The following is a 13,861-nucleotide window of genomic DNA, read 5'->3' on the forward strand; positions in this document are numbered from 1 at the left end:
TCATTCATTCATCTCCTCAGTGCCTCATTCATTCATCCCCTCAGTCCCTCATTCATTCATTCATTCATTCACCCCCTTAGCCCCTCATTCATTCATCCCCTCAGTCCCTCCTTCATTTATCCCCTGAGAAGGCGGTTGGCTGAGGGCGTACTAGGCCTCGTGGGGGGCAGGGCCTGGCCTGGCCGCCCAAGCGCGGCTCAGTGGAAAGAGCCCGGGCTTGGCAGTCACCGGTCGTGGGTTCGAATCCCGCCTCTGCCACTTGTCAGCTGGGTGACTGTGGGCAAGTCACTTCTCTGGGCCTCAGTGACCTCATCTGTAAAATGGGGATTAACTGTGAGCCTCACGTGGGACAACCTGATCACCCCGTATGCTCCAGCGCTTAGAACAGTGCTTGGCACATAGTAAGCGCTTGACAAATACCATCATTACTATTATTAATCCCCGCTCCACCCCTGGTCAGCTGGGTGACTTTGGACAGGTCACTTCACTTCTCCGGGGCTCGGTTTCCTCATCTGTAAAATGGGGATGAAGACTGAGAGCCTCATGTGGGACAGCCTGAACACCTTGTATCCCCCCCCAGCGCTTAGAACAGTGCTTGGCACATTGTAAGTGCTTAACAAATGCCACCATTGCTATTATTAATCCCGGCTCCGCCACTGGTCAGCTGTGTGACTTTGGGTAGATCACTTCTCTGGGCCTCAGTGACGTCAGCTGGAAAATGGGGATGAAGCCCGTGAGCCCCTCATGGGACCACCTCATTATCTTATATCTTCCCCAGCGCTTAGAACAGTGCTTGGCACATAGAAAGTGCCTAACAAATACCATCATCACTATTATTATTAGTCCCAACCCCACCACCGGTCTGCTGTGCGACTTTGGGCAAGTCACTTCACGTCTCTGAGCCTCAGTGACCTCAACTGGAAAATGGGGATGAAGCCTGTGAGTCCCACTCCCCATTTTACATAGGAGGTAGCTGAGGCCCAGGGACGCAAAACGACTTGCCCAAGGTCACACAGCAGACTGTGAGCCCGTTGTCGTCATCTCTATCTGTTGCCGAATTGTACATTCCAAGCGCTCAGTACAGTGCTCTGCACATAGTAAGCGCGCAGTAAATACGACTGAAGGGGTGAACAAAAGCGGAGGCAGGATTAGAACCCATGACTTCCTGACTCCCAGGCCCGGGCTCCGTCCACTGTGAGTGCTGCTGCTGCCGATATACATAAAAATAGAGCAAGCAGTCAGGGGTATTTATTGAGTGCCTACTTCGTGCAGACCAATTGAGCACTTGAGAGAGTACCACGGGATTGGCAGTCACGATTCCTGCACCTGAGGGTTTTTCTGCCTAACGGGAGAAGCACACAGGAGAATAAATTACGGGCAGCGGGAGCAGCGGAGTGTAAGAGTATGTTCGTGAATGCTGCGGGGGGGGGGGTGGGGTGAGTGCTTAAATCGGGGGACCCGTCGAGGGACGGGGACTCTGTCCAATTTTTACTCGTGTGTTCTCTCCTAGCACTTACCATAATTTGTGCTCACACACCGTAAGCGCTTAATACTATTACTATTTTTTCTGTCCAAGGACGTAGAGGATTCGGATTCAAGTGCATAGGCGACACAGGAGGGAGGAGAGATGAGAGGTAACCTAGGGAAGGCTTCCTGGAGGACGTATGATTATAGTAATAATGGTATTTGTTAAGCGCTTACTATGTGCCAAGCATCGTTCTAAGTGCTGGGGAGATACAAGGTCATCAGGTTGTGCCACGCGGGGCCCACCGTCTTAATCCACGTTTTACAGTTGAGGTAACGGAGGCACAGGGAAGTGAAGTGACTCGCCCAGAGTCACCCAGCTGACAAGCGGTGGAGCCGGGATTAGAACCCACAACCTCCCAAGCCCAGGCTCTTTCCAGTCAGCCACGCTGCTTGATTCAAGTCTGTCCTTGATGGGGTTTACGGTCGTGATTAATGAGACTCTGATTTTGGGTCGTGAGCCTAAATGGGATGGGACTGGGTATCCGACCTGATTATCTTGTGTCCACCTCAGTGCTTAGGGCAGCGCTTGGCAATCCGTCATATTTATTGAGCGTTTACTGTATGCACAGCGCTGCATTAAACGCTTGGGAGAGTGCTCTGTAACAGATTTGGGAGACCCGTTCCCTGCCCACAATGAGCTTACAGTCTAGTAAGTGCTTAATAAATGCTATAATTATTAATTACCATTATCCCAAACATCCCTGGACAAGGGTGCTGCTCTAGCAAGGATAAGCCTAAAACAGGAGGAAGACGAACTGTTGTTAATCTGGTATTTATCGAGTGCCTACTGTGCAGCACGCTGTACTAAGCGCTTGGGAGAGTACATACACAGAGGTTATTAGGTTGCTATCTTCTGGAGGACAGCGACTTGTCCTTCCTTGGTAACCCCTCACCCCCCACCTATCCCCAAGACCCACTAAAGTAGTCTATATTTAGGGGGTGCTCAGTAGATTCCTTTGTTTTGAATGCCAGAAAGTGTGAAAGAGAAGCGTTGAATTAGTGGTCTTGGGTTCAAGAAGTGTCAGCAGAAGCATCTGTAGTGGAAAAAAAAATCAGAAGAGAGGAGAGATTTTCTAGGGCTTTCACAGTCGATATTAAAGTGACCTTTTCTCCACCCGTGTCCACTTTTCACAGTCCTATTTCAGTGTCTCAATCGGTGAAAGAGCCATGCAGATATCACGGGGGCCGAGGCTGGGGGATGTTCTGGGTGTTAGCAGTGGCTAGGCTGGAAGCGGGGGAAGAGAGGGAAAGGGAGAACTGGAGAAACTGGAGACTTCGGCTAGAGATCGGGGTACTTGGGGCATAGTGGGCATACACCAGGGCACTGCCAGGTCGAAAGTTACATCGCACGGCGTCGTCGGTTACGGGAACTCTGGTGCTTCTTTCAGGGCATTTCACTTCTGCCGAAGACCTGAACTTGCTAATTGCCAAAAACACTCGACTAGAGATCTATGTAGTGACGCCAGAGGGGCTGCGGCCCGTCAAGGAGGTGGGCATGTATGGCAAGATCGCCGTCATGGAACTCTTCCGTCCCAAGGTACGTGCCGCCAACCAGGCTCGCTACGTGGTGTGGTCTTCGGTTGTGCTGAGGAGAACCCTTCGGACCTGAGCTCTGAATGGGCCCGATTTTGGGCGTCCGGCCCCGTACAAACCTGTTGGGCATCTCACTTTCAGGGTCCAACCCGACCCAAATCCTGACGTTTAAAAAGTTTTGCTTGCTGCTACTGTAAATGTGATTTTTTGGGGGGAGGGAGATGAACTCAGAACACAGAAGAAATCTGTCTTCTTACTGCTTAGCCAGGCAACGGAAGGTGGGAGAAGAAAGGGGAGAGGGTCTAAGTACAGTCCAATATGGCTCCACCGGCTTGGGCCTCGTGAACTCTCTGAATCAGGTCCTGCAATGGCAAGGCTAATCCGAGACAACTTTTTATCGCAGGCGAAATGGTAGTAATATCCTGAGCTATGAAAATTATTCTCCTGGGTCTTTCTTCCCTCTCTTCCCAATTCACTTGCCCGTCAACAACCCCTCTTCTTTGAAAAAAGCTCTCTCTACCCTCCTACTTCATCTTATGAGAAGCAGCGTGGCTCAGTGGAAAGAGCCCGGGCTGGGGAGTCGGGTCATGGCTTCGATTCCCGGCTCGGCCACTTGTCAGCTGTGTGACTGTGGGCAAGTCATTTAACTTCTCTGTGCCTCAGTGACCTCATCTGTAAAATGGAGATTAACTGTGAGCCTCACATGGGACAACCTGATGACCCTGTATCTACCTCAGCGCTTGGAACAGTGCTCTGTGCACAGTAAGCGCTTAACAAATACCAACGTTATTATTATCTTGGTAAGAGGGCATAGGAGAGAAGGGCATCACTCTCACTTCCTTTGGTGATTTGATCAAACTCAGCTCTCTCTCTGCAGCTAGAGGTCAGGGAGAGGGAAATGTTCGGGGCCTGGAGTCCCGGTAGCCAACAGGAAGGTATCCAGCAGAGCCCTTTGGCCAGTGGGAGAGGGTCGTGAATCCCCTCGGGGAGGTGGAGTTCAGGTCAGACCCCCCCCCCCCCACCCCGTGCATGTGCTGAACACGAGTTGACCAGCTGAAAAATGAACTCCCAGCTCGCTCGGGCCCCTGGGTGGGAAAAACTCAAACCTTCCAACCTTCCTTACCAGACCCCAGGATGAACTAGATGGGAAGTGCCTGCACTTTATCATGCCTGAAGCACATCCAGACGTCTTCCATTTAAAGTTTTCAGTAGAAAAGGTGAAACTTGAAATGGGACCTTTCCAACTGGTCACTTCTAGGGAGCGACTTGTAAGTCGCACGACTACTATCCCCTAATTGAGCACCAACGAGGCAGTAATTGCAGAGCGGAACACAGGAGATAGGCCCAATACTTGGCTACAGGGTTTTCAATGGGAATACCATTAAAAAAAAATTTTTATCTTATTTTTATTTACCACTGATGGCGCAGGGATAGGAAGGATGAGAACAGTGAGAAGTAAAATGAGTTAAGCGCCTCTTGGAAGTATCGTCGCAGTGAATATTGGGATTGGAAGGATTAGAAGGCGCTCAGTTGCCGCATAGATAGGGAAGAGGGGAAGTTAAAGTGGAGTTTTGGGGAGGAAGTAGGAATCAAGAGGAAGAAAGTCTACCGAGTTGAACTGGAGAAAAAGTCACGGAGCCACGGGGGAAGTGTTTTATGTGGAGCAGACTGCTGGAAAGCCTTAAAAATGAGGCAAGAGCTTTCTTTCTTTCTATATCCTTGCAAACACTCCCGCTGGATGGTTTTGCCTCATGCTCATACGTGGGTATTTGAAATTCAGAGACATCATTTCCAGAGGTAGTTAGAGGGAGGAGCTGAAAGTCAGCTCCTGGCAGGGAAGAATGTCTCCTAACAGCGTTGGGTCGGTTGTCCATCCACAGGGGGAGAACAAAGACCTCCTGTTCATCTTGACGGCGAAGTACAACGCCTGTATTCTAGAGTACAAACAGAGCGGCGAGAGCATTGACATCATCACCCGAGCCCACGGAAACGTCCAGGTGAGCGGTCTACCCGGCCCAAAGGAGGGGTCTTCGGGCCTCGGACACCCGTGGAGGAGGATTCTAGCTTCCCACACGATATCTCTGACCAGAGGAGCAGAGCGGAGAATAAACCACTCTACAACCGCATTTTAGATGAGTCGTGGTGGTAGTGAAATTTCAAATGATGAGGAGAACTTGACAGATGAAATCCATGTATTTCACCCCTTGGATGCCGGCGTTTTAGGAAGCAGGCACCTACTGGTTTTATGGAGCCCGGGACTCATCCCAGGTTTCACCCTACCTCTCTGATTGTTCTTTCGTAACTATCAAACTTTCTTTTTGGGTCTGTCTTCCTCTCCTCGCCTGTTCATTCATTCATTCGTATTTATTGAGCGTTTATTGTGTGCAGAGCACTGTACTAAGCACTTGGAAAGTACAATTCAGCAACAAAAAGAGACAATCTCTGCCCACAGTGGGCTCACAGTCTAGAAGGGTAGGGGGGAAGCAGACATCAAAAACAAGTAAACAGGCATCAGTAGCATCAATACAAATAAATAAAGATATATATATGCCCATCAAAACAAGTAAGCAGGCATTAATAAATAAAATTATAGATATGTACATATATATACAAGTGTTGTGGGGCGGGAAGAGGGGGTAGAGCAAATGGAGCAATGCGGAGCTCTCATTTTGGTTGTCTTTTTTGTTAATGGCATTTAAGGGCTCACTATGTGTCAGGCACTGTTGTAAGTCCTGGGATAAGTACAGATCAGGCTGGACACCTCCCTGTCCCACATGGGGTTCATCATCATAGTTGGAGGGAGAACAAATATTGAATCCCTATTTTTTTTTTTTTTTTACAGTTGAAACTGAGGCACAGAGAAGTTAAGCGACTTGCCTAAGATCTCACTAAGCAAGCAAGTGGCAGAGCTGCCATTGGGGCTCATTTCTTCTGACTTCTAGGCCTGTATTCTTTTCACCAGGCCACCCTGCTTCTCTTTTGCTCACTTCCCCGTGCCTCAGAAGCAGCGTGGTGTGGTTGATAGAGCCCGGGCCTGGGAGACAGAAGGTCATGGCTTCTAACCCTGGCTCCGCCACTTGCCTGCTGTGTGACCTTGGGAAGTCACTTCACTTCTCTGGGCCTCAGTTACCTCATCTGTCAAGTGGGGATGTAGACTGTGAGCCCCACAAGGGACAGGGACTTGGTCCAACTTGATAAGCTTGTGTCTATCCCAGTGCTTTGATGCATAGTAGATGCTTAACAAATACCATGATTATTATTATTATGACGACTGAGGGCCGTATGTGGAACAGAGACTGAAGCATCTGTTTATCTTTGCCCCAGTTCCTGGTACAGTGCCAGTGGTTAACGATTACCTCAAATATGATGATGGTCATTATTATCATTACACTCACTTGGGAAGTCCAACAACTCGCAAGGTTTCACATACCAACCTCTTTGCAGCATACGCCCGAATGTATACTTTGCATTTCTTTCTATGCAGAATACCTCAGTTGGAATGACCCACCAGTTCCTTTAACTTCTCATGTCCTAAACCGGATTCATCCTCCCTCCCTAAAACATCCTTCCCGTCTCAAAAGCTTTCAACCGTGGGGTCATCTCTGATGCCTTTCTCTCATTCGCTACCTGCAGTCACCCTGTCTCTAAATCCCGCGGGCGAGGTGGTTTCTGGGTTTGTCTTCCTCTCCTCTCTTACGTGGATGGTAACATTTCACCCGTCCTTCCCTTCCACTCTACTGTGACTGACCCCCCCGCCCGGTTCAAGCCCGCATTTCCTTCACGCTGGATTACTGCAGCAGTCTCTCACTGGCTTCCCCGCGTGAATCCTTTCTAAAGCGCCATTTGGAGCACATCGTTCTCAGCCATCTTCAGCGGCTTCCCATTGCTTCTGTAAAGTAAAAATTCATGACCTTTGATATCAGTCGATCGATCAGTAAGATGTATTGGTAGACGCTGCAGTATCAGTAGAGGCATACAGTCTCTAGACTGTAAGCTCATTGCGGGCAGGGAATGTGACTGTGTCTGTTTATTGTTGTAGCCTCCCAAGCGCCTAGTACAGAGCTCTGCACACGGTAAGTGCTCAATAAATACAATGGAATGAATGAATGTATTGAGAGTTCACTGTGTGCAGAGCAGTGTACTAAGCAGTCATATTTATAGAGGGCTTACTGTGTTAGAGCCCTGTACTAAATACTTGGGAGAGTAAAATATAACAATAAACAGACACATTCCCGTGCCCACAGTGAGCACTTTGGAGAGTGTGATGCAGCAGAGTTGGTAATAATAATAAAAATAATAATAATGATGATGGTACTTGATGGTAGATAGTTCTTTGCCCCCAAGGAGCTCATGCTGTCTGGTCTGTCTTCCCATTGCACCCCAGCTTGCACTCTTTACTCCTCCTAATAGGCCCCAAATGGTCCCTGACTCTTGACTCAGTGCTCTGAACCCTTTGCCCCCCCCCCCCCCCAGTGTGGAGCATCATCCTCCCTCAGGTTTGCCAAACCACATCCACCCCTCCCCGTAGCCCCCTTAAAAAGTCACCTCCTCCAGGATATCTTCCCTGATGAATCTCCATACCTTCTTGTCAGTCGCTTCATTCATTTATTCAGTAGTATTTATCGAGCACTTACTATGTGCAGAGCACTGTATTAAGCGCTTGGAATGTACAATTTGAAAACAGATAGATAATCCCTGCCCAGTGATGGGCTCACAGTCTAAACAGCATTCTCTTGCACTTAGCTGCAATTGATTTATTTGTCTACATATGTTAATTATTTCTCTCAACTTTTTAACTCTCAATTATTTGCCAATACATGTGGTGGGCTGATGGATACCCCCCGGGGAGGGCCGAGTACAGCTAATAATAGACCTCTAGGATCACAGTTCTATTCTGATCGCTAGATGAGAACAGTGGTACCTTAAATTTGTGTAGCCCTCTTATTTTCCAAAGCGCTTTTGTGTCATGTCTGTGAATTTTATTGTACCGTGCTTTCCCAAGCCCTCAGTATCGTGCTCTGTGCACTGTAAGCGCTCAGTAAGTACCACTGATTATTTGATTGATTTGTGCGCACAACATTTCTGTGGGCAGAATGCAGGCATGATTATCCCCATTCATTCTACAGGTGAGGAAACTGAGGCCCCCACTTGGAAAGTAGCTTGCTTAGGGTCTTACAACAGAGAAGTGGTAGAGCTTGGACCAGAACCAGGTCTCCCTACTGTTCTGCTGGATCACACTACCTGATGGTTTCCCTGTCACTCCTAACCTGGGATAGGGTCTTCACTCTCCAGGAGACATGAGCGAGTGACACATCCACCGGTGTCCCGTCGGGGTGCTCGGACACTTTTCCGATTCCCCCGTTTCCCTCCCAGGACCGGATCGGCCGTCCCTCCGAGACGGGCATCATCGGCATCATCGACCCCGAGTGCCGAATGATCGGGCTGCGCCTCTACGACGGCCTCTTCAAGGTCATCCCCCTCGACCGAGACAACAAAGAGCTTAAAGCCTTCAACATCCGTCTGGAAGAGCTGCAGGTCATCGACGTGAAGTTCCTGTACGGCTGCCAGGCCCCCACCATCTGCTTCGTCTATCAGGTACTGCTGGGAAGGAGGAGGAGGGACGGGGGGGAGCGCCGCTCCGTCTGCTCCCGAGGGAGGAAGGTGTCACCACCTGCTTGAGGAACTGGAATGGTAGCAGCCTGGATTGGCTGTCGCGTAGTGAGTTAGGGTGGGATTTCTTGGGGGCCCCCAGGACTCCTCTGATGCATGCCTTGTCTGCCCATTACGCAGGCGGGTGACTTTTAGGTGAAGGAAAGCCTATGGGGATGATATGGGTCAGTAGACCTTGACTGTTTTGTGCGAGGTATTGGAGGGGGGCGACTTTTAGGTGAAGGGAGGCCTAGGGGGATGATTTAGGTCAGTAGACCTTGACCGGTTGTTTTGTGCGAGGCATTGGAGGGGAGATCCTGGGAATGGCTTTCTTTTTGGTGTGACGCTTATTTCCCTTAGATTTGAACTCTGAAGAACTGGCTTGGAAACTGCCTTGGAAAACAAAGCCTACCCCGCTTGTGAGCTGGGGAGGAGCGTTCCTTGGTTCTAGGAGTTCACTTTTGGCTCCGAGTCTACCCTGACTAGCTTGGCTACGGCCTACGCCTAAAGCTTCAGGAGCAGGACACCTCCCAGAACCACGGGAGAAGAGCCTCAAGCTTGAGAAGCGGCGTGGCCTAGTGGAAAGATCTTGAGCTAGGGAATCAGAGGGCCAAGGTTTTAATCCCGGATCGGACGCTTGTCTTCTCTGTGACCTTGGGCAAGTCACTTCAATCCTTTGTGCCTCGGTGACCTCATCTGGAAAATGGGGATTAAGACCGTGAGCCCCTCGGGACGAGGGCTGTATCCAACCTGACAAACTTGGGTCTACCCCAGGGCTTAGCAGGGTGCCTGGCACAAAGGAAGCACTGAACAGATACCATTAAAAAAAAAAAGGCAGGCCCTGACCTGCTCATTGGAAGTAAGAAATCAGCGTAGATGGACTAATTCCTTACTCTCCTAGGGAGGGCTCCATTTCTTTCAAGCAGAAGTTAAGGATTTCAGTATCAAGACAAGATGGTATGAACCCTCTTCAGAAGCATCTTGGTGAATCTGCAGCTCAGTCCAGTGGTAGTCCGATCTGGCATACCAACCAGACTCATGCCATGTTTCTGGGGGCACTTAATAACACATGCTTTTTGATGCTTAATGAGATTAGAACCGCTAGTTAACGGTATCTATCGATGTCAGTGATATTTATGGAGCATTCCTGTACTAAGTGCTTGGGAGAGTATGATATCCTCGTTCCAAAAGAGCTTCTTTCCCACTGGCAGCCTGCAAAGCTGAAGTCTAACAACTCTATTGTAGTATACTTTCCCACTCACTTAGTTCAGTGCTCTGTACCCAATAAGTGCTCAGTAAATACCATTGATTTAACACACCCACAGATCTTTTAAGGTTTCCAGAGCTGAATGGAATAGAGTTGGAGGTGGTTGGGGAGGTTGTACTTGAGCGGCTTGGGAATGTTAAAGAGCGTTAACTGTCAGAAGTTATGGTTACTATTAAGTAATCGGGTCGGTTTGCTCTGCCTCCTTCCCCTGAGTTAACTGCACCCATCTCCCGTGCCCAGGACCCTCAAGGACGCCACGTGAAGACCTACGAGGTGTCCCTGAGAGAAAAGGAATTCAACAAGGGCCCCTGGAAGCAGGAGAACGTGGAGGCCGAAGCATCCATGGTGATCGCAGGTTGGTTGGGTTTTCCGGAAAGCCTGCCTTGGCCAGCTCTAACAGTCCAGCTGTCTGTCGTGATTTTCCCCCTCATCCTCAGCGTCTCTTGATTCATTTCAGCCTGCAACTCAGCTCCGACAATGCTCGTATGATTTTCCCTGCTCTCCCAATTCCTGTGACCGCCTTTCTTTTCGTCTACCTATTAGTTCACCTTGGAGTGCGTTCCCCCACTTCCTCGCTTGTAACCACAGCCGTTTTTCCAGGGGATCCTTAAGTCCTTTAAGAATTCACTGAGGCATTAGTCTCCCTAATCCTGATTTTGAGGTGGGCTAAGGAGGCATTGGGATTTAGAAACAAGGAAAGGACAACAGCAGAGGAGATCATTCAAGCCTCAGAAATGGAAAGTACCGAACGCGTTCAGGGAGGTGTGGGTCTCCGGACTGCGTTGCCGGCCTCCACGGGGCCCGGGTTGGCAAATCATGGGATCTCCCCATGCCTCTCTAAATGATAATATTGAATGAGGCCTCGAGGTAGAGTATTTGCATCTTCAGGAGACGGGTGGTGAGGGAAGACATTGAGTATGGTAACGCTGCTCTCCGTGCTCCGTAATGATGTAGTCTCTTGCTCTCCCACAGTCCCAGAGCCCTTTGGAGGCGCCATCATCATCGGGCAGGAGTCCATCACCTACCACAATGGGGATAAGTACCTGGCTATCGCCCCTCCCATTATCAAGGTGAGATGCCAAGTCTTTCTTTCCCCCGACTTTCCCTTTGGCGCTGCAGCAGCTGATCCGTCTCAGGCTCCGGGAGATTCATTCAGTCCTATTTATTGAGCGCTTACTGTGTGCAGAGCCCTGTATTAAGCGCTTGGGAGAGTACAGGATAATAATCGGATCCATTCCCCGCCCAGTGGGAGGAGATAGTGGGTGGATGAGAACTGGAGCCTGGGTAACCAAGATTCCTTTCTCTTGCACCTTGTAGGGATGGTAGTAGAGAATATCCAGCACCCACTTGGTGTGGGGCACTGTACTAGGCCCTTGGGAAGATATTTTCCCTGCCCGCTAGGAGCTTGCACTTGTATTATTATTATTATCAAATGCCGTCAAGTCGTTTCCGATCCGTGGCGACCCTATGGATGTATTTTCTCCACAACATCCTGTCCTCTGCCATAATCCGTTCCCCTGCTTAATGAGTCTCCGTTGTCGCTCTTATGATTTCTATCCATCTAGCTGCCGGCCTGCCTCTTCCACGTTTTCCCAGGAGTTTTTCTAGCATTAGTGTTTTCTACAGAGAATTAGTCCTCCTGATGATGTGTCCAGAATATGCTAATCTAAGTTGTCATTTGGCCTTCCAAAGGCTACCATGACTTAATTTGCTCCAAAACCCATTTATTTGCTTTTCAGGCAGACCATGGTATTTGCAAAAGCCTTCTCCGGCACCACATTTCAAAAGAATCGATGCTCCTTCTGTCCTGTTTTTTCACTTGTCCAGCTTTCAGATCCATAAATTGTCACTGAAAACACCATAGAGGTGACAATTTGTATTTTTGTGGCAGTTGTTACATCAGCACATTTCACGATTTTTCCAGACTCTTAATAATAATGATAATTATAATAGTAGTAATTGTGGTATTTGTTAAGCACTTACTATGTGCCAGCCACTGTACTGAGTGCTGGGGTGAATACAAGTAAATCGGGTTGGACACAGTCCCTGTCCCACGAGGGGTTCACAGTCTCCTCATTTTCAGTGAGGGAACTGAGGCCCAGAGAAGTGAAATGACTTGCTCAAGGCCACGCAGTAGACAAGTGGCCTAGCCGGAATTGGAGCCTATAACCTTCTGACTCCCAGGCTCATGCTCTACCCACTACGCCGTGCTGCTTCCAGTAATAATGCCTCAGTTTGCTCTAGTGCTTTTGTTACCAAAGCAGTCTCACATTAATTAGTTCATTTCAACCGTCCCAACGACCCCGTGAGGTAGGGAGATAAGGCAGATCTTCCTAACATTAAGCTTTGCCCTATTTCCTGACTACTCTTTCCTTTATTATGGATTATCCATTCCGGGAGAGAAAAACTGTCAACACTCTTAGCCCGTCGTATTTATTAATAATAATGTTGGTATTTGTTAAGCGCTTACTACATGCAGTGCACTGTACTAAGCGCTGGGGTAGATACAGGGGAATGAAGTTGTCCCCCGTGAGGCTCACAGTCTTCATCCCCATTTTACAGATGAGGGAACTGAGACAAAGAGAAGTGAAGTGACTTGCCCACAGTCACCCAGCTGCCAAGGGGCAGAGTCGGCATTTGAACCCATGACCTCTGACTCCCAAACCCGGGCTCTTTCCCCTGAGCCACGCTGCTTCTCATCATTTATTGAGAGCTTACTGTGTACAGAGCACTGTATAAAGCACTTGGGAGAGTACAGTATAATCATATAACAGACACAGTCCCTGCCTGCAGTGTGCGTAGCGTCTAGAGGGGCAGCCCAGTAGAAAAGTATTTACAACTAGAATGAACAGAATAAATTGAACAGATGTGAATGCCAAAGAGGGTTTAGTATTTCCTATCTCCTTTCTGCCCTGTTAGAGCCTTTAAAGTGTCTCCCCCTTCTAGACTTAAAACTCCCTGTGGGCAGGGAATGTGTCTGCCAATATATTGAACTCCCCCAAGCACTTCGTACAGTGCTCTGCACATTGTGAGTGCTCGATAAATATCACTGATCGAATGGGAGGGAGTCTTTTGTTCTTGTCTGTCCGTCTCCCCCGATTAGACTGTAAGCCCATCAGAGGGCAGGGACTGTGTCTGTTACCGATTTGTCCATTCCAAGCGCTTAGTACAGTGCTCTGCACATAGTAAGCGCTCAATAAATACTATGGAATGAATGAATGAGTCTTTAAAGAGTGTTGTGCTCCACAGGGGAATGTCAAAGTACATGTGTTTTTACTGTGAAAGTCACCTGAACCTGGGTGAATTTCAGGCGTTTGTGTGTTCCTTGCCAGCCAAGGGCATCTTGGAGCTGCTTTTTTTTTTGTTTTGCTCCCCCTCCCGTGTTTCACTTCCTCTTGGCACATTGCTTTGTGCTTGGTAAAGGGGCCAGAATGTTAGACTGGGGCTTCATCTCCCATTCTTCCTCTTCCCTGGTGGCAGCAAAGCACCATCGTATGCCACAACCGGGTGGACCCCAACGGTTCCCGCTATCTGCTCGGAGACATGGAAGGTCGCCTTTTCATGCTGCTCTTGGAGAAGGAGGAGCAGATGGATGGCGCCGTCACCCTCAAAGATTTGCGGGTGGAACTCCTCGGAGAGGTAGGGTTTGTCCCTTCGCCGGGGTCGCGGCCCAGAAGCCCTACCGCTCCGCCACCAGATGTCTTCACTGCCCTCGTCGGCCTTCACCGCCGCGTCCTCTTCGGGGTTCCGCTGGGGGAAAGGTGCTCTTAGGAGGACCCGGCCTTTGACTCAGTCCGGGATGGGGGGCGGGGAGCCAGATTTTTGGGCCTGAGGGTCACCCTGGGACCACGCTTCCCCTTTCGCCTTCGCTCTGCTCCTGCGGAG

The 13,861-nt window shown here is 49.4% G+C and overlaps 1 protein-coding gene across 1 annotated transcript in view; it reads left to right on the forward strand.

The window, feature by feature from the left end:
- DDB1 (damage specific DNA binding protein 1) overlaps positions 1-13,861 on the forward strand; it is a 31,312-nt gene that overhangs the window by 558 nt on the left and 16,893 nt on the right. Inside the window, exons 2-7 of the mRNA XM_029060812.2 lie at positions 2,916-3,064; positions 4,941-5,057; positions 8,434-8,655; positions 10,217-10,331; positions 10,949-11,046; positions 13,457-13,615. Of these exons, the coding sequence (XP_028916645.1) occupies positions 2,916-3,064; positions 4,941-5,057; positions 8,434-8,655; positions 10,217-10,331; positions 10,949-11,046; positions 13,457-13,615 (860 nt within the window). The remainder of the gene's footprint in view (positions 1-2,915; positions 3,065-4,940; positions 5,058-8,433; positions 8,656-10,216; positions 10,332-10,948; positions 11,047-13,456; positions 13,616-13,861) is intronic.

Source organism: Ornithorhynchus anatinus, chromosome 3 (genome assembly GCF_004115215.2).
Source record: "Ornithorhynchus anatinus isolate Pmale09 chromosome 3, mOrnAna1.pri.v4, whole genome shotgun sequence".
Classification (NCBI taxonomy): Eukaryota; Metazoa; Chordata; class Mammalia; order Monotremata; family Ornithorhynchidae; genus Ornithorhynchus; species Ornithorhynchus anatinus.